Source organism: Aquarana catesbeiana, linkage group LG06, assembly GCF_042186555.1.
Source record: "Aquarana catesbeiana isolate 2022-GZ linkage group LG06, ASM4218655v1, whole genome shotgun sequence".
NCBI classification, from domain to species: domain Eukaryota; kingdom Metazoa; phylum Chordata; class Amphibia; order Anura; family Ranidae; genus Aquarana; species Aquarana catesbeiana.
Genome location: NC_133329.1, coordinates 265676578 through 265700830, shown reverse-complemented (window position 1 = coordinate 265700830; position 24253 = coordinate 265676578). Strand labels below are relative to the sequence as shown.

Sequence of the window (24253 nt, the reverse complement as noted above, 5' to 3'; positions counted from 1 at the left end):
GAATTAATGTTCCAGATAGGACAGGAGTGGGGCAGGAACTTGTGCTTTGGCACCAACATCCGGCTAATCACAGAGCTCCTCTTAGAAATGCATAAACACCAGCATAATGTGAGCCCTTAGTACTGCTGCTCAGAGCCTTTTCTCTTACAAAATAGGTGCAGGATCTCACCCTCCCTGCCCACAACCACGCCCAAACCCCACCCCCAACCACGCTCAAATCCCATCCCAGATACACCTTCCTTAGAGGAGAGAAGTACAGCGGCGCCAAATAATTGTAAAAAGTCAAGGTTTAGAACTGCGTATCCCACATGGTTCAGGAATGTGTAACACACAAAGTACAGGACTCAGTAATTCATAACACACAGGGCTCAGGAGTGTGTATTGTGCTGTTGTGAGCAGTGCATATCACACAAGTCGCAGAAAAAGAATCAGCAAACAGGATAGTACTTACATTTAATGCGAAGTGTCCCTTGTTCTCAGGTATATGCAGCATATAGCCCTGTATACAAAGTGCAGGGGTCAGGAATATGTAATGTAGAGCCCAGCACACAGAGAGCAGTGGTAAAGCGTATGTAATATGCAGTCCAGCATACAGAGTGCAGGGCTCAGGAGTATGTAACGCAAAACCCATTGTGCAGAGTACAGCATTAATAAGAAGTACCATCCAGAGGCCTTTAATATGTAACATACAGCACGGCATACAGAGTATAGCAGTTCTGAGTATGTAAGGTGTTACAAAATTCTCTTTCCCTCTCCTCCACCCCCCCACCCCGTTTTTCATTCACAGATTCCTCACCCCTTCCACTGCCAGTGCTCCAGTCCATATGGTATGCGCAGGCTTTTTTTTTTCAGCCGATTGAGGAGCTCTCAGAACTGTAGCTGGGCTCCTCCGCTCCCTGCTACAATGTGAGTAGAGACAGGGATGGAAGCTGCCTCCTGAATCACCACAGGCAGCTGTACAATTGCCATGCTGGGACCCGAAGAACTCAAGGGCAGCAGCCCTGGGTGCGCAGCGCTAGTGTGTGTTGCATGACAAGTCGGAGCAGAAAGGGCTGCCATAGGTGCCGATACGGTGTTCCGCCATGTTCCAGCAGAAAAAAAGCCCTACTGCTGCTCATTCACGCTGTCCAGGCACATGCAGCTGCTATCACAGCCAGGCTTTTCTTTCTCAGAAAATAGGTGCAGATACTGTATTCTCATCCCCTTGCTAACTTCCAAACTCACCCCAAGGGAGAGAAGTAAAGTGGCATGTGGGTGGGTGTGGTCAAGGCTCAGAACTGCTATCGCAGAGGGTGCAAGGTTCAGGAATGTATAATGCCCAGACTACAGGGTTCAGAAGTGCATTATCCTGCAGGGAACATGGTTTAGGAATGCATATCGCAAAGGGTGCAAGATTGAGGATCGCATATCGCACAGGGTGCAGGAGTACATATCCACACCTCCCAACATTTTGACATGGGAATGAGGGACACCTACTAACAAACGTATGTAGGCATAGGACACGCCCCCTGCCACGCCCCCTTAAAGGAGAATTAACCCAAAAAAAAGGTTCATTAAATCCACAAAGACTTTTTTTTAACACTTCTATTCCTTTATATTGGCTTTTAAAATGTATAAACGCAGCAATTTAGAAATTGGATGAAAGGTTTAGCACTGGGAAACACTTTTTGAAAAATAAAAAGTGCATTTTATATACAACTATATGGCTTAGTCCAAAATGAGGGACAAATGAGGGAGAAAGAGGGACAGAGGGACATTGCTCCAAATCAGGGACAGTTGGGAGCTATGCATATCGCACAGGATGCAGGGCTCAGGAGTGCATATTATGCAGTGCTTGGGATTGCATATTGCACAGGGCTCAAGAGTGTGTATTGCACAGGGATCTGTAGTACGAATTGCACAGGGTGCAAGGATCAGGAGTGCGTAACGCACAGGATGCAGGGCTCAGGATTATGAATGGCACAGATTGCACGACTCAGGAGTGCGAATTATACAGGATGCAAGACTCAGAAGTGAGAATCGTACAGTGCTCATCGCACAGGGTGCAAGGCACAGGTGTGGGTAAAACAGGCCAGGGAACAAACAAAAAGCACCTTCCTCCCAATTATGTATGGGCAATGATGGTTCTGGCATTATGCACAGATTTTATGAGCAAAAAACATTCTGCTTGTTTGTTTATGACCCTCTCCCAGTTGACATGTCTGAGCACTGTCACATGGGGTGCGGGGGGGGGGGTCTTTGTGGAAGGTTTCCAAAAGAATATACTTTAGGGGCACTCGCAGCAAAGGAAAATGCTTTTAAGAAAATGTGTACATTACTTATGAAATGGTCACAAGGCCGAACAGCTTTTAAATGTTTTTAACTTTTGCCACATCTGAAAAAAATGGCTGCTAGTGCCTTTTTTTGGAGTACATTTTATACAAGAATTAAAACAAGTGAGCACCAACATGTACACTGCAGAGTGATAATACAATGGGATCTCTTGGGGCAACCTCTCTTAGTACTAGTCTGTGAAACAAAGGCGAGTTCCACATTTCTATTGTGCTCAACACTGAGTTTAAATAGGGCTTTCTATTCAGGGTTGCTGCATGCAAATGGTAGGCAAAAGTATCAGTAACAGAAGAGATGGGCTGTCAAAGAAACTTTTACTTTGCCCCCTAATGGGAAAGTGACAGTATACCTTAAGTGAGACACCTGTTGTGCTATTAGGCCTATTTTTCTTTTTTTCCAGGTAACAGATACTTTACAAATAAACAATTACACTAACATGGGAAAATAGAAACAAAAGATGCGTTGATTCTCAGCTGGGAATCTTCTGAAATGCTGACAGGTATCAGCAGCAATAGTGTGATTATTCCTTGTGACCCCAAATAGGGGAATGTTCACAAAGAGACTCAGTAGAGAAGTATAGAAAAGAGAGCAATATAGTGATGAACAAGACCTGATAAAAAAAAGCATCTATTGTGTGTGCAGGTACAGAGCTCATTTTGTAGCCAGGAAAAAACAGAGATCAAAGGAATGAAGGGAAAAGAAGGGCATTTGCTGCTTTTCTCTGTTCATTTTCTGTCTAAATGTGATCAGACAAATGTCTCTGCAAATCCCAGCAGGTATCTACAGAATGTAACATTGTGTGAATACAGGCACATTCACTGGGTGGTACATGTCAAGGAGGGGAATGCAAGTAAAAGAATTAGGGGAACCTTTGAGGAGCCCTTGACAAGCATGGCAAATGTAAACCTAGTCAGAGAATTCTGCAGGGAAATTACTGGAAATTTCCTGATGTGTTTAGTTCATAGAAACAAAAGGCTAATGAATTTATCCTGAAAGATTTGCTATGTTATAAATATAATGAGTGTTATCAAAATCGGCATCTTATATGTGACAGTAAAGTACATTACAATTCAGGTGAAACATATGTCAGTGAATGTAATGGCGCGTACACACGAGCGGACTTTTCGACTGGACTGGTCCGACGGTCTGACTTTCGGCGGACTTCCGACGGACTTTCCTAACCAACGGACTTGCCTACACACGATCACACCAAAGTCCGATGGAATCGTACGTGATGATGTACGACCGGACTAAAATAAGGAAGTTGATAGCCAGTAGCCAATAGCTGCCCTAGCGTCGGTTGTAGTCTGTCGAACTAGCATACAGACGAGCGGATTTTTCGACCGGACTCGAGTCTGTCGGAAAGATTTGAAACATGTTTTATTTCTAGGTCCGTCGGACTTTTGGGGAAAAAAAGTCCGCTGGATCCCACACACAATCAAATTGTCCGACGGACTCCGGTCCGCCGGACCAAGTCTGCTGGAAAGTCTGCTCGTGTGTACGCGGCATAAGGCAAATATGGAAATTTGTAGATTAACCACTAGAGGGAGTTCCGTATTTAACTTAGCCTCATTCAGCTTCTGTGTTTAAAGCAGAGCTCCACCCAAAAAGGGAAGTTCTGCTTTAGGCACTCCCCCCTCCCCTGCCACATTTGGCATGTTATTTTTTTGGTGGGTTGAGCAGGTACCTAGTACCGAGTTCTCCTCTCCCCCTCCGTCCCTGCAGTCTTCTGGGACACGTCACAGGTCCCAAAAGACTGGCGAACAATTCAGAAGGTGCAGGACGACTGGCGCATGCACAGCGCACACCTGGGTGTGAAGCCATAAGCTGTCACAGCTGGGTGCCCACAGTTGACATGCTGACGCCGGGGACAGGAGAGGGAGAGAAGTGACGGTTCGGGTGACCACATCGCTGGATCCTGGGACAGGTAAGTATGTGTTTATTAAAAGTCAAGAGCTACACTTTTTGTAGCTGCTTACTTTTAATAAACACAAAAACAACTGGAGCTCTTCTTTAACTGCCATAGAGGTAAGAAATAAGCCACTCAGGGAGTGTATTGTTTTCAGTCAGCTGAATCTTAATACAAAACATAAGGAGCTGCGCTCACAAAAATTTGATAAGTGAACAAATGATGTGCAAGTGAATAAATCAATCTGGTAAATGAGTCCAAAAAGATAACCTGAATAAATAATCAAAAAAGAAAAATTGACATATACATGTATAGAAAAAACATATATATTATAGTGAATATGCCAAAAAAATATATCAACAGTCCTAAAGTCCTCCAAAGGTAAATGAATAAGTGATTGTAGCAACACAGTATAGTGAAATATTCCATGACTTTTGAGAGACAACATGAATCCACCACCACATAGAGTGCAAGCTTACTAGCTGCACAAGCTGTTTGAACTTGTGGCCAATACCCAGCCAGGGCCTTTAATCCTCCCAGCACCTCCAGTAGCCGATGAACCAGGTATTCCTGGAGACTGTGGATGTATTCAACTATCAGCAGCCAGCCACTGGAATCAACTCAGTGTGAGTATTCATAACAATCCGAAAATAAAATAAAGAGGAATCGCCATTGGTAAAACCGGGTGGTTTTTTATTTCAATAAAAGTTATGCTTACTAAAATGTTATCTGATCTCATATATCCTTTTTAATCCAACGAACCTTCTCCTAGATACATAAGAGCAAATAAGAGGCGCTCATATCCCTAGTGCTAGAAATCACATATGCTGTGATTCCCTCAAAAAAATAACAACATCTAAGTGTGCAAATTAATGCATAAACTTAATGGTGTTTAACAACTCTAATCAAACCATGCAAAAATACAACTAATGTGCACGTGAAAAAAGCTGTGACAACAGAATAATTAATAAATGGCTAAAAATCCCCAATTAGTGTGATTCACAAAATAAGTATTAATAAGTGCAAAACAAATTATAATTATATTACAAAAAACATTATTATTTTAAAGCATGAAAAATCAGTCCTTGAAAATCTTGTGACAAAAAATATATAACGTGATTTAATTTGTGACAAAAGAGTGTATGAAAATCGCACAAATCTTCTAAGGTGCAGTGATCTTGATAATGCTGAACTCCACGTGTCTTTCACCTCACCAACGTGAAACGTGAATCCACTCCCAAAGGAATCTCACTCACCAAATAATTTTGCCAGCACTCTCATGCACGGCAAAAAACGCTTAGTAACCACACTCCAGAGAAATCCAACACGCAGTATTCCACAGTATATAGAATCATTCCACATGTAAAAGAATTGAAGAACTCACATAGCGTAAACCAGCACGGCAACTTTATTTAAAACCACTACAATCTTCAATGGAAACACTCACATTTTAAAAGATAAAAACCAGCAGTAAAACCAATGTGATTCACAGCAACTTCAATTTTTAGTGGATACACTCAGAACAACAGGTGGTCACGGCGGACCCGAGGTGTGTTGATGCAAGGACTCACGGTCTCTCTCATCCCCCTCCGTAGCGCGCCGTGCAATAACAGACTCTCCTTCGTATAGTGCGGCTCTCAGCGTTGCTCGTCACAACTCATAGCCACGCCCCCGACATGTTTCGTCATAGATCAGACTTATTCATGGGATTGGCTAACTAGGCTGTCCCTCATCCCTTATATCTCCTCCTCCCTGACCTCCCATAGGTTGGTGAGTCCGCATGCGCACAACTCGTGTCCCCGCTCCAATAATAGACCAGAGACTACGGCGCGCCGCTGTACAGGGATGCGGTTTGCCTTTACTTCACTGTGGACTGATATTTACTGTGGACTGATTACAACAAATACCATAGATGGATCGCTTAGCCTTAATAAATCCTGCATAACAGTGTAAGCGATCACAGCATTACTACCATGGTCACGTCTAAAGCATACCTCATTTACACGTTCTGTATACCAGTGTAAGTGATCATAGCATTACTGCTATGGTCACGTCTGAAGCATACCTAATTTACATATTCTGCACACCAATGCAAATGATCATAGCATACACTGCCACGGCCACATCCAAAATATACCTAATTTTATATTTATCCAACGATATCTCATCACAAATATAATGGTCTATAATTTGCTAAATCAAAAGTTTCCACTCCGATCGCTGAAATAGCCCATCACTGGATGAACCTATACCTACAAAAAATTAAATAAATAAAGTGCGAGTGTGCTAAAACTAAATAAAAAATCATTAAAAAATCATTAAATAATCCTACAAATGTCCCCTCATTCCCAGTAGACCTAAAATTTACCAACATGGTGAGAATCTAATTAATTAAATACATTAAAGTAAAACTCCATATCATATAATACATGGATTATATTCCATTAAAAAATATATATCCCATATCAACCCCCCTGCCCCATAATCCAGGGTCTCTATACAAGAAGAAACAACCAGATAATCACAACAGGGTCACATACCTCTGAACCTACTGCTAAAGTGTTCACCCAAGCCGCAGCTCATCAAATTTAACCACCTTCAATTAAAAATTATTTATAAAGCAGTTTAAATCTAGTTCTATATTTAACCCCCTAGGGGTTAAACTTTTCAATAAAAAGATCCAGCGAGTTTCCCTCTGCGATAGATCCCTGACCCTGTTGGAACCTCTTTGTTGGGTCTGTTATGCAGGATTTATTAAGGCTAAGCGATCCATCTAAGGTATTTGTTGTAATCAGTCCACAGTAAATATCAGTCCACAGTGAAGTAAAGGCAAACCGCATCCCTGTACAGCGGCGCGCCGTAGTCTCTGGTCTATTATTGGAGCGGGGACACGAGTTGTGCGCATGCGGACTCACCAACCTATGGGAGGTCAGGGAGGAGGAGATATAAGGGATGAGGGACAGCCTAGTTAGCCAACCCCATGAATAAGTCTGATCTATGACGAAACATGTCGGGGGCGTGGCTATGAGTTGTGACGAGCAACGCTGAGAGCCGCACTATACGAAGGAGAGTCTGTTATTGCACGGCGCGCTACGGAGGGGGATGAGAGAGACCGTGAGTCCTTGCATCAACACACCTCGGGTCCGCCGTGACCACCTGTTGTTCTGAGTGTATCCACTAAAAATTGAAGTTGCTGTGAATCACATTGGTTTTACTGCTGGTTTTTATCTTTTAAAATGTGAGTGTTTCCATTAAAGATTGTAGTGGTTTTAAATAAAGTTGCCGTGCTGGTTTACGCTATGTGAGTTCTTCAATTCTTTTACATGTGGAATGATTCTATATACTGTGGAATACTGCGTGTTGGATTTCTCTGGAGTGTGGTTACTAAGCGTTTTTTGCCGTGCATGAGAGTGCTGGCAAAATTATTTGGTGAGTGAGATTCCTTTGGGAGTGGATTCACGTTTCACGTTGGTGAGGTGAAAGACACGTGGAGTTCAGCATTATCAAGATCACTGCACCTTAGAAGATTTGTGCGATTTTCATACACTCTTTTGTCACAAATTAAATCACGTTATATATTTTTTGTCACAAGATTTTCAAGGACTGATTTTTCATGCTTTAAAATAATAATGTTTTTTGTAATATAATTATAATTTGTTTTGCACTTATTAATACTTATTTTGTGAATCACACTAATTGGGGATTTTTAGCCATTTATTAATTATTCTGTTGTCACAGCTTTTTTCACGTGCACATTAGTTGTATTTTTGCATGGTTTGATTAGAGTTGTTAAACACCATTAAGTTTATGCATTAATTTGCACACTTAGATGTTGTTATTTTTTTGAGGGAATCACAGCATATGTGATTTCTAGCACTAGGGATATGAGCGCCTCTTATTTGCTCTTATGTATCTAGGAGAAGGTTCGTTGGATTAAAAAGGATATATGAGATCAGATAACATTTTAGTTTGATAGTTTTTTAAAGGGGCAGCTCTTTTTTCACTTTTTATTTAGGGAGTTATATATATTTTATTACACACCAAGTGAGCCATTCACTGGATCTCATTCCTGATTGTTGTAAGCTCTATTCACTGGCGCAGTGGGGGTAGTTTTGAATTAAGGGCGGCTTAATATTCTGATTACCCATTTTTATAAAAGTTATGCTTACAAGCATGGAGTAGAAAGGTTTAAAAGCTAGAAGGAAGCCGGCCGGCAAGCAATGGTACAAAAACACCCGTGCAAGTGGGACATAAAAAACAGCGCGGTGACGTCAGCACGTCGCTCCTCCCAAAAGGAGGTAGTAGAGCCTGGAACTTTAAGAATTAAATCAAATTCTATAGCAGACTTTCATCCCCTAGCCTAGCAGCCTCCTCTGACAATTTTAAACTAGATTAGGACAGTATAATCATACAGGTTCTTGTGTGAGGTGACTAAAGAAATCAAAAAGTCCTGCAACTGAATTAGCGTAACGCACAGAAAAGTCTTCTTAGAGCAGAAATTACTCACATTTCTCATCCAAAAATATTCCAAAAATAAGAGGATTGTTCTTTATAGTCTAATATTATAGATCCATTTACTCCAAACTGCATACAGCTGTTGCAGGTTCTTTTGGCTGTCATCAGTGCAATATATGGAAACCATGGCTACTGCGTAGGGCTTGGAAGGGGGCTTGTGAGACAGCATAACTATAAAGGTCATGGTGAAAAGGGCCTAGTTAAACCAAAAAGAGCAGAAATCAAATCAGTGTGTAGCACAGTAATAACTCCTATTTTGGGGATATACAGTTGTATGCAAAAGTTTAGGAAACCCTGACAGTTTCCATGATTGTCATTTATAAATAATTGGGTGTTTGTATCAGCAATTTCATTATGCATCAAAACGAAATTAGACAGGTGCATACATTTGGGCACCCTTGTCATTTTGTTGATTTGAATACCTGTAACTACTTAGCACTGATTAATTGGAACACACAATTGGTTTGGTGAGCTCATTAAGCCTTGAACTTCATAGACAGGTGCATCCAACCATGAGAAAGGGTATTTAAGGTGGCCAATTGCAAGTTGTTTTTCTCTTTGAATCTCCTCTGAAGAGTGGCAACATGGGGGCCTCAAAACAACTCTCAAATGACCTGAAAACAAAGATTGTTCTACATTATGGTTTAGGGGAAGGCTACTTAAAGTTATTGCAGAGATATAAGCTGTCGGTGTCCACTGTGAGGAACATAGTGAGGAAATGGAAGACCACAGGCACAGTTCTTGTTAAGGTCAGAAGTGGCAGTCCACATAAAATATTGGAGAGGCAAAGGCGAAGGATGGTGAGATTGGTCAAAAACAGCCCACGGACCACCTCCAAAGACTTACAACATCAACTTGCTGCAGATGGTGTCACTGTGCATACTTCAACAATTCAGTACACTTTGCACAGGGAGAAGCTGTATGGGAGAGTGATGCGAAAGAAGCCTTTTCTGCACACACGCCACAAACGGAGTCGTTTGAAGTATGCAAACGCACATTTGGACAAGCCAGCTTCATTTTGGAATAAGGCGTTGTGGAATGATGAAACAAAGATTGAGTTATTTGGTCATAACAAGGGGCGTTATACATGGTGACAAAAGAACACAGCATTCCAAGAAAAACACTTGCTACCCACAGTAAAATTTGGTGGAGGTTCTATCATGCTGTGGGGCTGTACTGGGAATCTGGTTAAAGTTGAGGATCGCATGGATTCCACTCAATATCAGCAGATTCTTGAGAATAATGTTGAGGAATCAGTCACAAAGTTGAAGTTACGCCGGGGCTGGATATTTCAACAAGACAACGGCCCAAAACACTGCTCAAAATTTACTCAGCATTTATGCAGAGGAACAAGTACAATATTCTGGAATGGCCATCCCAGTCCCCAGACCTGAATATCATTAAACATCTGGGGGCTGTCCATGCTCGGCAACCATCAAACCTAACTGAACTGGAGATGTTTTGTAAGGAGGAATGGTCCAAAATACATTCATCCAGAATCCAGACACTCATTACAGGCTATAGGAAGCGACTAGAGCAGGGGTTCTCAACTCCTGTCCTCGGGACCCACTAACAGGCCAGGTTTGCAAGATAACTGAAATACATCACAGGTGATATCATTTTCTGCTCAGTGATTGCAGTATTCTAGTCTGCATCTCCCCAAGGTAATACCTAAATTCTGGCCTGTTAGTGGGTCCTGAGGACCGGAGTTGAGAACCACTGGACTAGAGGCTGTTATTTCTGCTAAAGGAGGCTCTACTAAATATTGATGTGATTTTTCTGTTGGGGTGCCCAAATTTATGCACCTGTCTAATTTGGTTTTGATGCATATTGCGCATTTTCTGTTAATCCAATAAACCTCATTTCACTACTGAAATATTACTGTGTCCTTCAGTTATTTGATAGATCAAAATGAAATTGCTGATCCAAACACCCAAATATTTATAAATGACAATCATGGAAATGGTCAGGGGTTCCTAAACTTTTGCATACAACTGTATAATGAAATGAGAATGCAAATGCCTTCTGTTCTAAGAAGGATTTACTGTGCTACAACTGGATTAAAAAATACCTCAGTTCTGTGACTTCTGTGGCTGCCTAGAGATATCGCAGACTGGTTTGTTTTTTGGGACAAGTTAGAAATCTTATTCCAATCACAATTTTCCCTCTATACCAGTGGTCTCCAAACTGTAGCCTGCAGGCTAGATGCAACCCTTGGCTTGCCTTATCTGGCCCTTGGGGCACTATGCCTCTCATTGACACCAACTTTAAGGCACCATTTTTCCACTGAAGCCAAGGATGGGGCATAATTCCTCCCACTGATATAAATGATGGAATGCTATTCCTCCCAATTACAGCAACAACAAGGCACTAGGGATGAGCCGAACACCCCCCTGTTCGGTTCGCACCAGAACATGCGAACAGGAAAAAAGTTCGTTCGAACATGCGAACACCGTTAAAGTCTATGGGACATGAACATGAATAATCAAAAGTGCTAATTTTCAAGGCTTATATGCAAGTTATTGTCATAAAAAGTGTTTGGGGACCTGGGTCCTGCCCCAGGGGACATGGATCAATGCAAAAAAAAGTTTTAAAAACGGCCGTTTTTTCAGGAGCAGTGATTTTAATAATGCTTAAAGTCAAACAATAAAAGTGTAATATCCCTTTAAATTTCGTACCTGGGGGGTGTCTATAGTGTGCCTGTAAAGGGGCGCATGTTTCCTGTGTTTAGAACAGTCTGACAGCAAAATGACATTTTGAAGGAAAAAACTCATTTAAAACTACCCGCGGCTATTGCATTGCCGACAATACACATAGAAGTTCATTGATAAAAACGGCATGGGAATTCCCCAAAGGGGAACCCCGAACCAAAATTAAAAAAAAAAAATGACGTGGGGGTCCCCCTAAATTCCATACCAGGCCCTTCAGGTCTGGTATGGATATTAAGGGGAACCCCGGCCAAAATTAAAAAAAAAAAATGACGTGGGGTTCCCCCTAAATTCCATACCAGACCCTTATCCGAGCACGCAACCTGGCAGGCCGCAGGAAAAGAGGGGGGGACAAGAGTGCGGCCCCCCCTCCCTCCTGAACCGTACCAGGCCACATGCCCTCAACATTGGGAGGGTGCTTTGGGGTAGCCCCCCAAAACACCTTGTCCCCATGTTGATGAGGACAAGGGCCTCATCCCCACAACCCTGGCCGGTGGTTGTGGGGGTCTGCGGGCGGGGGGCTTATCGGAATCTGGAAGCCCCCTTTAACAAGGTGACCCCCAGATCCCGGCCCCCCCCCTGTGTGAAATGGTAAGGGGGTACATAAGTACCCCTACCATTTCACGAAAAAAGTGTCAAAAATGTTAAAAATGACAACAGACAGTTTTTGACAATTCCTTTATTTAAATGCTTCTTCTTTCTTCTATCTTGCTTCATCTTCTGGTTCTTCTGGCTCTTCTGGTTCTTCTGGTTCTTCCTCCGGCGTTCTCGTCCAGCATCTCCTCCGCGGCGTCTTCTGTCTTCTTCTCCTCGGGCCGCTCCGCACCCATGGCATGGGGGGGAGGCTCCCGCTCTTCTCTTCTTCTCTTCTTCTTTTCTTCTTTTCTTCTTTTCTTCTCTTCTTCTTCATTTTCTTCTCCGGGCCGCTCCGCAATCCATGCTGACATGGAGGGAGGCTCCCGCTGTGTGACGGCGCTCCTCGTCTGACAGTTCTTAAATAACGGGGGGCGGGGCCACCCGGTGACCCCGCCCCCCTCTGACGCACGGTGACTTGACGGGACTTCCCTGTGGCATTCCCCGTGACGTCACAGGGAAGTCCCGTCAAGTCACCGTGCGTCAGAGGGGGGCGGGGTCACCGGGTGGCCCCGCCCCCCCCGTTATTTAAGAACTGTCAGACGAGGAGCGCCGTCACACAGCGGGAGCCTCCCTCCATGTCAGCATGGATTGCGGAGCGGCCCGGAGAAGAAAATGAAGAAGAAGAGAAGAAGAGAAGAAAAGAAGAAAAGAAGAAGAGAAGAAGAGAAGAGCGGGAGCCTCCCCCCCATGCCATGGGTGCGGAGCGGCCCGAGGAGAAGAAGACAGAAGACGCCGCGGAGGAGATGCTGGACGAGAACGCCGGAGGAAGAACCAGAAGAACCAGAAGAGCCAGAAGAACCAGAAGATGAAGCAAGATAGAAGAAAGAAGAAGCATTTAAATAAAGGAATTGTCAAAAACTGTCTCTTGTCATTTTTAACATTTTTGACACTTTTTTCGTGAAATGGTAGGGGTACTTATGTACCCCCTTACCATTTCACACAGGGGGGGGGCCGGGATCTGGGGGTCACCTTGTTAAAGGGGGCTTCCAGATTCCGATAAGCCCCCCGCCCGCAGACCCCCACAACCACCGGCCAGGGTTGTGGGGATGAGGCCCTTGTCCTCATCAACATGGGGACAAGGTGTTTTGGGGGGCTACCCCAAAGCACCCTCCCAATGTTGAGGGCATGTGGCCTGGTACGGTTCAGGAGGGAGGGGGGGCCGCACTCTCGTCCCCCCCTCTTTTCCTGCGGCCTGCCAGGTTGCGTGCTCGGATAAGGGTCTGGTATGGATTTTTGGGGGGACCCCACGCCGTTTTTTTTTTTTTTTTTGGCGCGGGGTTCCCCTTAAAATCCATACCAGACCTGAAGGGTCTGGTATGGAATTTAGGGGGAACCCCACGTCATTTTTTTTTTTTAAATTTTGGCCGGGGTTCCCCTTAATATCCATACCAGACCTGAAGGGCCTGGTATGGAATTTAGGGGGACCCCCACGTCATTTTTTTTTTTTTAATTTTGGTTCGGGGTTCCCCTTTGGGGAATTCCCATGCCGTTTTTATCAATGAACTTCTATGTGTATTGTCGGCAATGCAATAGCCGCGGGTAGTTTTAAATGAGTTTTTTCCTTCAAAATGTCATTTTGCTGTCAGACTGTTCTAAACACAGGAAACATGCGCCCCTTTACAGGCACACTATAGACACCCCCCAGGTACGAAATTTAAAGGGATATTACACTTTTATTGATTGACTTTAAGTATTATTAAAATCACTGCTCCTGAAAAAACGGCCGTTTTTAAAACTTTTTTTTGCATTGATCCATGTCCCCTGGGGCAGGACCCAGGTCCCCAAACACTTTTTATGACAATAACTTGCATATTAGCCTTTAAAATTAGCACTTTTGATTTCTCCCATAGACTTTTAAAGGGTGTTCCGCGGCATTCGAATTTGCCGCGAACACCCCAAATTGTTCGCTGTTCGGTGAACTTGCGAACAGCCAATGTTCGAGTCGAACATGAGTTCGACTCGAACTCGAAGCTCATCCCTACAAGGCACTATTTCTCCAACTAACACCAATAATGGGGGGCACAATTCCTCCCTCTGATATAAATGTTGGAACACTATTCCTTTCACTGACACCAAAACAGGGCACTGTTCATTCCACTGATACCAATGATGCAAAATAAAAAGAAAAGTTGCTCCTTAACAGTCTTAAATAGTTATTTCACCTTTGACTAAGACTCAGTGACATCTCAAAACTGCACCCCTATAATGTACACAGTGGACTAGCCCAAAACACATTTCACCTCTCAAACCGGAAAACCATGGCCAGAAGCATCTGAAGATGGCAACTATATTGCTGAAAGCTTTGTAGCGTCCGCAGTAAACTGCACAGGTACTGGATTTCACCCTGTGTTCTCCACTCAGGCTTTTTCGCAACGATTAACTCAGCTGTCCTAGGAAAGCGATCCTGTTGGTAATTAGAAGAGTGAACTAGTTATTTTGCTGCAAGTAATGTAGAACTCTTTAAGCCTGTATTAACAAGTTCTCTTTCCTGCCTTAATTGTTTTCATTAAAAAAAAAAAAATATTAGCAAACATTTAAAAAGCTATACCCAACTAATCCATATCCTTGTTTAGACATGGTAGTATAGGGCTCCAGTAGTGCTCTGTTAGTTTGTGTTTCCCAGTTTGATGCTTCTCATGCCAACCCACCCTGGTACTCTCTGACTGGTGACTTCCACGTACCTCTGACTATGGCCACAAGGCGCAGTGATGCAGCTCATATGACATGTTTCCTCAGTTCTACAAAGAGTGTGATTGCTTTCAAACTTATCGGAGACACTAAGAGCAGCAATGTGCCTTAGGCTCCATTCACACTAGCGCGTTTTTTGATGCATTTTGCATTTTGCAGAAATGCATGGGAATTTTTTTAACATGGGTTCCTATGGAACATGTTCACATCAATGCCTTTTTGTACCTCTGCGTTTTTGGAAAGGGTCAGGGACTTTTTTTCATGCAAAAAGCAGCATCTTGCATGTAATAGAATTCAATGGACCAGCATCAAAAACGCAAGTGCAGCGTTTTTGCAGCGTTTTTACAGCATTTTTGCAGCGTTTTGCTTTTTTGCAGTTTTTTTTTTCTTTTTTTAGTAAAAAAAAAACTGTAAAAAAAAAACGCAAAGCGCCGCAAAAACGCTGCTCAAGAACGTGGCAAGCATCACAAAAAAAACTCCAGAAACGCTCAATAGCAACATGCATAGATGTGAATCGAGCCTAAGGCTGGATTCACACCTATGCAGTTTTAGTGCTTTTTGCATTTTGCAGATTTGCACTAGAGTCCATTTAACATTGTTAGCTATGGAACAAGATCTATAGTGCAAATCTGCAAATGCAAAAAGCACAAAAATGCATAGGTGTGAATCCAGCCTTAGGCTGGATTCACACCTATGCATGTTGCTTTTGAGCGTTTTTGGAGGTTTTTTTTTCATGCTTGGCACGTTTTTGAGCAGCGTTTTTGTAGCGTTTTTGCGGCGTTTTTGCCGCGATTTGCGTTTTGCGTTTTTGTTTTTTTTTTCTTTTTTTTTTACAGTCTTAAAAAAAAATTACAAAAAAAACGGCAAAAACGCACCAAAAACGCATCAAAAACGCATCAAAAACGCTGCAAAAACGGTGCACTTGCGTTTTTGATGCTTGTCCATTGAAAACCATTATATGCAAAACGCTGCTTTTTGCATGAAAAAAAGTCCCCGACCCTTTCCAAAAACGCAGAGATACAAAAAAGCATTGATGTGAACATGTTCCATAGGAACCCATGTTAAAAAATTCCCGTGCATTTCTGCAAAATGCAAAATGCATCAAAAAACGTGCTAGTGTGAATGGGGCCTTAGGCTCGATTCACACCTATGCATGTTGCTTTTGAGCGTTTTTGGAGGTTTTTTTTTCATGCTTGGCACGTTTTTGAGCAGCGTTTTTGTAGCGTTTTTGCGGCGTTTTTGCCGCGTTTTTGCCGCGATTTGCGTTTTGCGGTTTTTTTTTTTTTTTTTTTTTTTTTTTTTCATTTTTTTTTACAGTCTTAAAAAAAAATTACAAAAAAAAAAATAAAAAAAAAAAAAAACAAAAAAAAAACGGCAAAAACGCACCAAAAACGCACCAAAAACGCTGCAAAAACGCTGCAAAAACGGTGCACTTGCGTTTTTGATGCTTGTCCATTGAAATCCATTACATGCAAAACGCTGCTTTTTGCATGAAAAAAAGTCCCCGACCCTTTCCAAAAACGCAGAGATACAAAAAAGCATTGATGTGAACATGTTCCATAGGAACCCATGTTAAAAAATTCCCATGCATTTCTGCAAAATGCAAAATGCATCAAAAAACGCGCTAGTGTGAATGGAGCCTTAGGGAGGGCTGATTCATGCCACCAGGATTCAGCTGCACTAGGCATTTGGCTCTGCCTAATGTAGTCCCAAACCAAGGACAAGGCAAATTGCCTTATTTTTTCTGTTTTTGTTCACATCTTTGTTCACATCAATGCACTGTGTTGATCTGGGCTGAAAAAAAAATAGGGCAGGTTGGATTTTTTGCAGCATGATACAACATAATATGATGCAGGGCAGTAAAAAAAACCAAAAACAAAAACAAAAAAAACAAAAAACAAAAGGCAATGCAGCCCATGGTAAAACATGAACTACAATGCAATACAATGTGGTGTGAATGTGCCCTAAATTCCAAAGGCTTATAGCTGCTTGGAGTTTTTCTGCAAAATGCAAATGCCTTTGGAACCCTTTGATTTCACAGTGCTTCCAATACTGGAATTTTTTTGCACACAGTTGGCAGTCTCAGTACTTCTGTCAAGAAGCCCTAAAATATTTTAATGGTTGTCCAAAACATATACAGTATGTCACATTTTTGTAAATATTTTATTATATCTTTTCATGTGACAACACTGAAGAAATGACACTTTGCTACAATGTAAAGTAGTGAGTGTACAGCTTGTATAACAGTGTAAATTTGTTGTCCCCTCAAAATAACGCAACACACAACCATTAATGTCTAAATCGCTGGCAACAAAAGTGAGTACACCCCTTTAGTGAAAATGTCCAAATGTCCCCCCACAGATCCACAGATGCTCAATAGGGTTTAGGTCTGGAGACATGCTTGGCCAGTCCATCACCTTTACCTTCAGCAAGGCAGTGGTCGTCTTGGAGGTGTGTTTGGGGTCGTTATTATGTTGGAATACTGCCCTGCAGCCCAGTCTCTGAACTGGGGATCATGCTCTGCTTCCGTATATCACAGTACATGTTGGCATTCTTGGTTCCCTCAATGAACTGTAGCTCTCCAGTGCTGGCAGCACTCATGCAGCCCCAGACCATGACACTCCCACCACCATGCTTGACTGTAGGCAAGACACACTTGTCTTTGTACTCCTCACCTGTTTGCCACCACACACGCTTGACACCATCTGAACCAAATAAGTTTATCTTGTTCTCATCAGACCACAGGACATGGTTCCAGTAATCCATATCCTTAGTCTGTATGTCTTCAGCAAACTGTTTGCAGGCTTTCTTGTGCATCATCTTTAGAAGAAGTCTTCATTCTGGGACAACAGCCATGCAGACCAATTTGATGCAGTGTGCGCCATATGGTCTGGGCACTGGCAGGCTGACCCCCCACCCCTCAACCTCCGCAGCAATGCTGACAGCACTCATACGTCTATTTCTCAAAGACAACCTCTGGATATGATGCTGAGCACTCAACTTCTTTGGTCGACCATGGCGAGGCCTGTTCTGAATGGAACCTGTTAAACCGCTGTATGGTCATGGCCACCGTGCTGCAGCTCAGTTTCAGGGTCTTGGCATTCTTCTTATAGCCTAGGCCATCTTTATGTAGAGCAAGAATCCTTTTTTCAGGTCCTCAGAGAGTTCTTTGCCATGAGGTGCCATGCTGAACTTCAAGTGACCAGTATGACAGAGTCAAATTTAACACACCTGCTCCCCATTCACACCTGAGGCCTTGTAACACTAACGAGTCACATGACACCGGGGAAGGAAAATTAATTGGGCCCAATTTGGACATTTTCACTTACGAGTGTACTCACTTTTGTTGCCAGCGGTTTAGACATTAATGGCTGTGTGTTGAGTTATTTTGAGGGGACAGCAAATTTACACTATTATACAAGCTGTACACTCACTACTTTACATTGTAGCAAAGTGTCATTTCTTCAGTGTTGTCACATGAAAAGATATAATAAAATATTTACAAAAATGTGAAGGGTGTACTCACTTTTGTGAGATACTGTAGATTACCATAACTCAGCTCTCCCTTCTCTTGTGCAGACAAGTAAAAGAGCCACTTTAATTATAGGGTTCTGGATACTAATAAAAATAGGCTAATATGAATTCTTTCCTATTTTTGTGGAAGTAGCATTTTGATATGCTGCCATCATCATCAATAGGACCTTTCAAGCACATCGACGTACAAAAAAGGACAAAAAACCTAGTCATAAGCATTTTTTTTCCAACATAGATGTGAACTAGAACGATTTAAAACAATGGCTTTACCTGTTTAAATGCATTCATGGCATTAAAATGTGTGCAATCAAATGCTAAGTTGTAAATGGGAAGGTGCATTTATACCTATTTGTTTTAATGTACATTAGTGCATGTACACAGGTTAGCAATTGTTTAAAATGTTTTTGATGTGCCAATGAAAATGTGCATGAAAACACATGGGTGAGGATAATACATGTAAAAAGCACAATAATGTGCATGGAACGGTGTTAAAAAAAAAAATCATGATAAATACATTCGATAAGTATTTTACCTGTCTGGCCTTAAAAAGTGTAGGATCAAACGTCGGTTTGCCTTGCTTAGTTTCCTGAAATTAAGATTAGCAAAATTATGTGTCAGAGGGATCTGTATCCTTGGATAAAAGATACCTTTTTATTGTGCTGTTATTAAGAAAATACATTCAGTATTTACGTATAATAAGACCGCAAAACCAGACAAGTTAACTGAATGAAATCCCTATTGTGATTCAAACCATCAACGTTTGTCATTAACATTTTGGGCCCATTTAGACTATTGCTTTGCAGTAATGAGTATGAAAATGCATGTCAATGTTCAGTTTTGTGTGTGAATTCATAGTGAATGGCATTCCAAAGCACAATTACAAAAGCTGCCAACGCATGGCAACACAACACAATGCACATACCATGCTTTGTGGTGTGATCGCTGTCAAAAAAGGTGCATATCGGTTAATTTGTCAGTCCATTCAAAATAACACAACCTGCACAGACAGCAACCTACTGTAGGAACGTAAATGGGCCCTTAAAGTACTTTACTGCTAATTACAGAATGATATAATAAAGGCAAAACAAAAAATGTCTCCCATGGGACTTTGTTGCACTTAATGACACAGAAAAAATATATGTAAAATATAAATATTTTATTGCACAAACAACAGTAAAAGGTTACAAGTTAAAAATGCTGGTCTTTATACAAGTACAATATGTTATAGATAGAGTGTTACTCTCACTACATGGGCACAGTAAGCATCATTACATATTGGGATAACTGAGCCACAAAATCCCACCGCGTTTTAATTACTGGAGAAATCTTCCTTAGGAGATAATTGAGTACATCCATATACCAACAGCATAGAATGAAAGTTATGATAACAGCTTGTCTTGGGAGACCCACATGTCCAAGATGGCCTGGCCTTAAATTCCCACAGGACACTGGGATGGGTGGTCACAAAGGGCTGAGAAAAATCAGCCCACTGGTTGTCATATTTGTGATAGCCTTGAGGAAAATATATGAGTAATGGAAGGATCCAGCTGGTACACCTGTTCTGGTCAGGGATCCATTATGCACAAATCCTCAAATCCAGGCTTAACAATGGTTGCAAATCTCTATTGAGGATCCTTCCATTACTCATATATTTTCCTCAAGACTATCAAGAATATGACACCCAGTGGTCTGATTTTTCCCAGCCCTTTGTGACCACCCATCCCAGTCTCCTGTGGAAATTTAGGGCCAGGCCATCTTGAACATGTAGATCTCCCAAGACAAGCTGTTATCATAACTTTCATTCTATGATGTTGGTACAGTGAGGGAAAAAAGTATTTTATTCCTTGCTGATTTTGTACGTTTGCCCACTGACAAAAAAAGTCTATAATTTTAATGGTAGGTTTATTTTAACAGTGAGAGGCAGAATAACAACAAAAAATCCATAAAAACACATTTCGAAAAAGTTATAAATTAATTTGCCTTTTAATGAGTGAAATAAGTATTTGTTCCCTATGAATCACTAAGGTTTCTGGCTCCCAGGTGTCTTCTATACAGGTAACGAGCTGAAATTAGGAGCACTTTTTTACGCTTGATTCACACTAATCTGTTTTTTGATGCATTTTGCATTTTGCAGAAATGCAGGGAAATTTTTTAACATGGGTTCCTATGGAACATCAATGCATTTTTATGCCTCTGCGTTTTTGGAAAGGGTCAGAGACTTTTTTTCACGCAAAATGCAGCATTTTGCATGTAATAGAATTCAATGTACCCGCATCCAAAATGCAAGTACTGCGTTTTCATCGCGATTTTACCACGATTTTGCAACGATTTGCATTTTTTTATTTCTTTTTTTTACACTATATATAGCTGGTTGCTAAGGAGGGGACCGGGAAGCTGGCCGCCGCATCCTTAACTGATGAGTCATCAGCTGTCAGCTGGCTTCCCGCTCAATGTAAAAAAAAAAATGCCGGCTAAAAAAAAATCATGAAAAAAAACAGCGTGGGGTCCCCCCCCCCAGGTCCATACCAGGCCCTTGCGTCTAGTATGCATTCGGAGGGGACCCCCATGCCAAAATGTAAAAAAAAAAAGGCGTAGGGGTCCCCCCAAAATCCATACCAGACCCTTATCCGAGCATGCAGCCCGGAAGGTCAGGAAAGGGAGGGGACGAGCAAGCGCCCCCCCATTCCTGAACCATACCAGGCCACATGCCCTCAACATGGGGGGAGTGCTTTGGGGCAGGGGGGCTCTGTGCCCCCCCACCCCAAAGCACCTTGCCCCGATGTTGATAGGGACAAGGGCCTCTTCCCGACAACCCTTGCCCGGTGATTGTCGGGGTCTGTGGGCGGGGGGCTTATCGGAAGGGCCCCCAGATCCCGGCCCCCCGCTATGTAAATGAGTATGGGGTACATTGTACCCCTACCCATTCACTAAAAAAAAGTAGTGTAGTGTTAAAAAATACAGTAGACAGTTTTTGACAAGTCTTTTATTAAAAATCTTCTTCTTCTTCTCCGCTTCATCCTCCGGTCTTCCTCCATCTTCTCCCGCATCTTCATCCTCCGGTCTTCTCCTTCTCCCCCTGCTTCTTCTTCCGCTCTTCTTTGTCCGGTGTTCTTCTTCCTCTGTTGACGCTCCTGCCGACAACTCTCCTCCGATGCTGTGTCCCGCTGATCTGTTGGCAAGGATGTCCTGCATTTCTTAAATAATGATAGGGGCGTGGCAATCGGATTACGTAAACCGGAGGCCATGCCCCCTTGTGATGTCACAGTCCCATCATGCCCCACGCCCCATCATGCCTATATAAGTTGTTGCGCACCGCGCACATGGCATTACAGCTGGAGAGAGTGTTGAGTCAACATCGGAAGAAGAGAAGAGGGAAGAAGACGACGGAGAAGAAAGGGCAAGAGCTAGCAAAAGAGCGGGCAAAAGAGCAGAAGGACCCGGCAGAAAGCACTAGACAGCGGGAGAAGAACCAGGGAGCGTGGAGAAGTCAGAAGAGACCCCCGGAGGTGCCTAATAAATTACTTTTAAAACCTGTGTAGTGTGTTTTAATTTTGACACTTTTTTCCAGGTGAATGGGTAGGGGTACGATGTACCGATAAGCCCACGCCCACAAACCCTGACTACCACCAGGCAAGAGTTGTCGGTAAGAGGCCCTTGTCCCCATCAACATGGGGGCAAGGTGCTTTGGGCAGAGCCCCCCCACCCCAAAGCACCCATCCCCCATGTTGAGGGCATGCGGCCTGGTATGGTTCAGGAGGGGGGCACTCGCTCATCCCCTCCCTTTCCTGACCTGCCGGGCTGGATAAGGACCATGCTCAGATAAGGGTCTGGTATGAATTTTGGAGGGACCCCCGCGCCATTTAAAAAAAAAATTTTGTCATGGGGGTCCCCTCCGAATCCATACTAGACCCAAGGGCCTGGTATGGACCTGGGGGGGGGACCCCACGCCATTTTTTTCTCTCGATTTTTTTTTAGCCGGCAATTTTTTTTTTTTTTTTACATTCAGTGGGAAGCCCGCTGACAACTAATGACTCATCGGTTGTTAAGGACGCGGCGGCCGGGTTCCCGACCCCTTCCTTAGCAACCAGCTATATACAGTGTAAAGAAAACGTAAATTGCGGCAAAATCACGGTAAAAATGCGTGTCTGTCCAAAAACGTTGCAAGCACCACAAAAAGCACTGCAGAAATGCTAAAAAGCAACATACATAGATGTGCATCGAGCCTTTAGGGGGGTGCTCCTAATCTCAGCTTGTTACCTGTATAAAAGACACCTGTCCACAGAAGCAATCAATCAGATTCCAATCTCTCCAGCATGGCCAAGACCAAAGAGCTGTTCAAGGTTGTCAAGGAAAATTTTTAGACCTACACAAGGCCTGGAATGGGCTACGAGACCATCACCAAGCAGCTTGGTGAGAGGTGAGCAACAGTTGGTGCGATTATTCGCAAATAGAAAAAAACACTAAATAACTGTCAATCTCCCTCGGTCTGGGGCCCCATGCAAGATCTCACCTCATGGAGTTTCAATGATCATAAGAACCATGAGGAATCAGCCCTGAACTACAAGGGGGAATCTTGTCAATGATCTCAAGGCAGCTGGGACCATAGTCACCAAGAAAACAAATGGTAACACACTACGCTGTGAAGGACTGAAATCCTGCAACGCCCGCAAGGACCCCCTGCTTAAGAAAGCACATGTACAAGCCTGTCTGAAGCTTGCTAATGAACATTTGAATGATTCAGAGGAGAACTGGGTGAACGTGTTGTGGTCAGATGAGACCAAAATCAAGCTCTTTGGCATCAACTCAACATGCCATGTTTGGAGGAGGAGGAGGAATACTGCCTATAACCCTAAGAACACCATCCCCACCATCAAACATGCAGGTGGAAACATTATGCTTTTGGGGGTGTTTTTCTAAGGGGACAGGGCAATTTCACTGCATCAAAGGGACGATGAACGGGACCATGTACCATCAAATTTTGGGTGAGAACCTCCTTCCCTCAGATAGGCCATTGAAAATGGGTTGTAGATAGGTATTCCAGCATGACAATGACCGAAAACACATGGCCAAGGCAACAAAGGAGTGGCTCAAGCAGAAGCACATTAAGGTCCTAGAGTGGTCTAGTCCAGTGTTTCTCAACTCCAGTCCTGAAGGCGCCACAACAGGTCATGTTTTCAGTATTTCCCTCAGATGAAACGGCTGGGATCATTGCTAAGGCAGTAAAACTGGTCAAATCACCTGTGCAAAATAATGGAAGGCCTGGAAAAATGACCTGTTGGGGAGCCTTGAGGACTGGAGTTGAGAAACACTGGCCTAGCCAGTCTCCAGACCTTAATCACATAGAAAATATGTGGCGGGAGCTTAAGGTTCGAGTTGCCAAATGTCAGCCTCGAAAATTTAATGACTTGGAGAGGGTCTGCAAAGAGGAGTGGGACAAAATCCCTCCTGAGATGTGTGCAAACCTGGTGGTCAACTACAAGAAACGTTTGACCTCTATGATTGCCAACAAGGGTTTTGCCACCAAGTACTAAATCATGTTTTGCGAGGGGGTCAAAAACTTATTTCACTTATTAAAATGCCTTTAATTTTATAACTTTTTTGAAATGTGTTTTTTCTGGATTTTTTTGTTGTTATTCTGTCTCTCATTGTAAAAATAAACCTACTATTAAAATTATAGACTGATCATTTCTTTGTCAGTGGGCAAACGTACAAAATCAGCAGGGGATCAAATACTTTTTTTCCTCACTGTATACGGATTTACTCTCACAATTATCCCCTGAGGAAGATATCTCCAGTAATGGAAACGCATCTGAATTTTGTGGTTTAACCCCTTCCCGCCGAGCGTATGCAGATGTGCGTACTCGGCTTTCGGGGGGTTATACCGGCATGATGCCCGCAGCTGCAGGCATCATCCCGGTACTGTTTTTTAGAG

The 24253-nt window shown here is 42.9% G+C and overlaps 1 protein-coding gene across 1 annotated transcript in view; it reads right to left on the bottom strand.

The window, feature by feature from the left end:
* Positions 1-14530, bottom strand: part of LOC141148063 (cyclic nucleotide-binding domain-containing protein 2-like) — a gene marked incomplete at its 5' end in the record, with an annotated part of 55315 nt that extends 40785 nt beyond the window's left edge. Inside the window, one exon of the mRNA XM_073635218.1 lies at positions 14340-14530. Within this exon, the coding sequence (XP_073491319.1) occupies positions 14340-14530 (191 nt within the window). The remainder of the gene's footprint in view (positions 1-14339) is intronic.
* Between the last annotated feature and the right edge of the window lie 9723 nt (positions 14531-24253).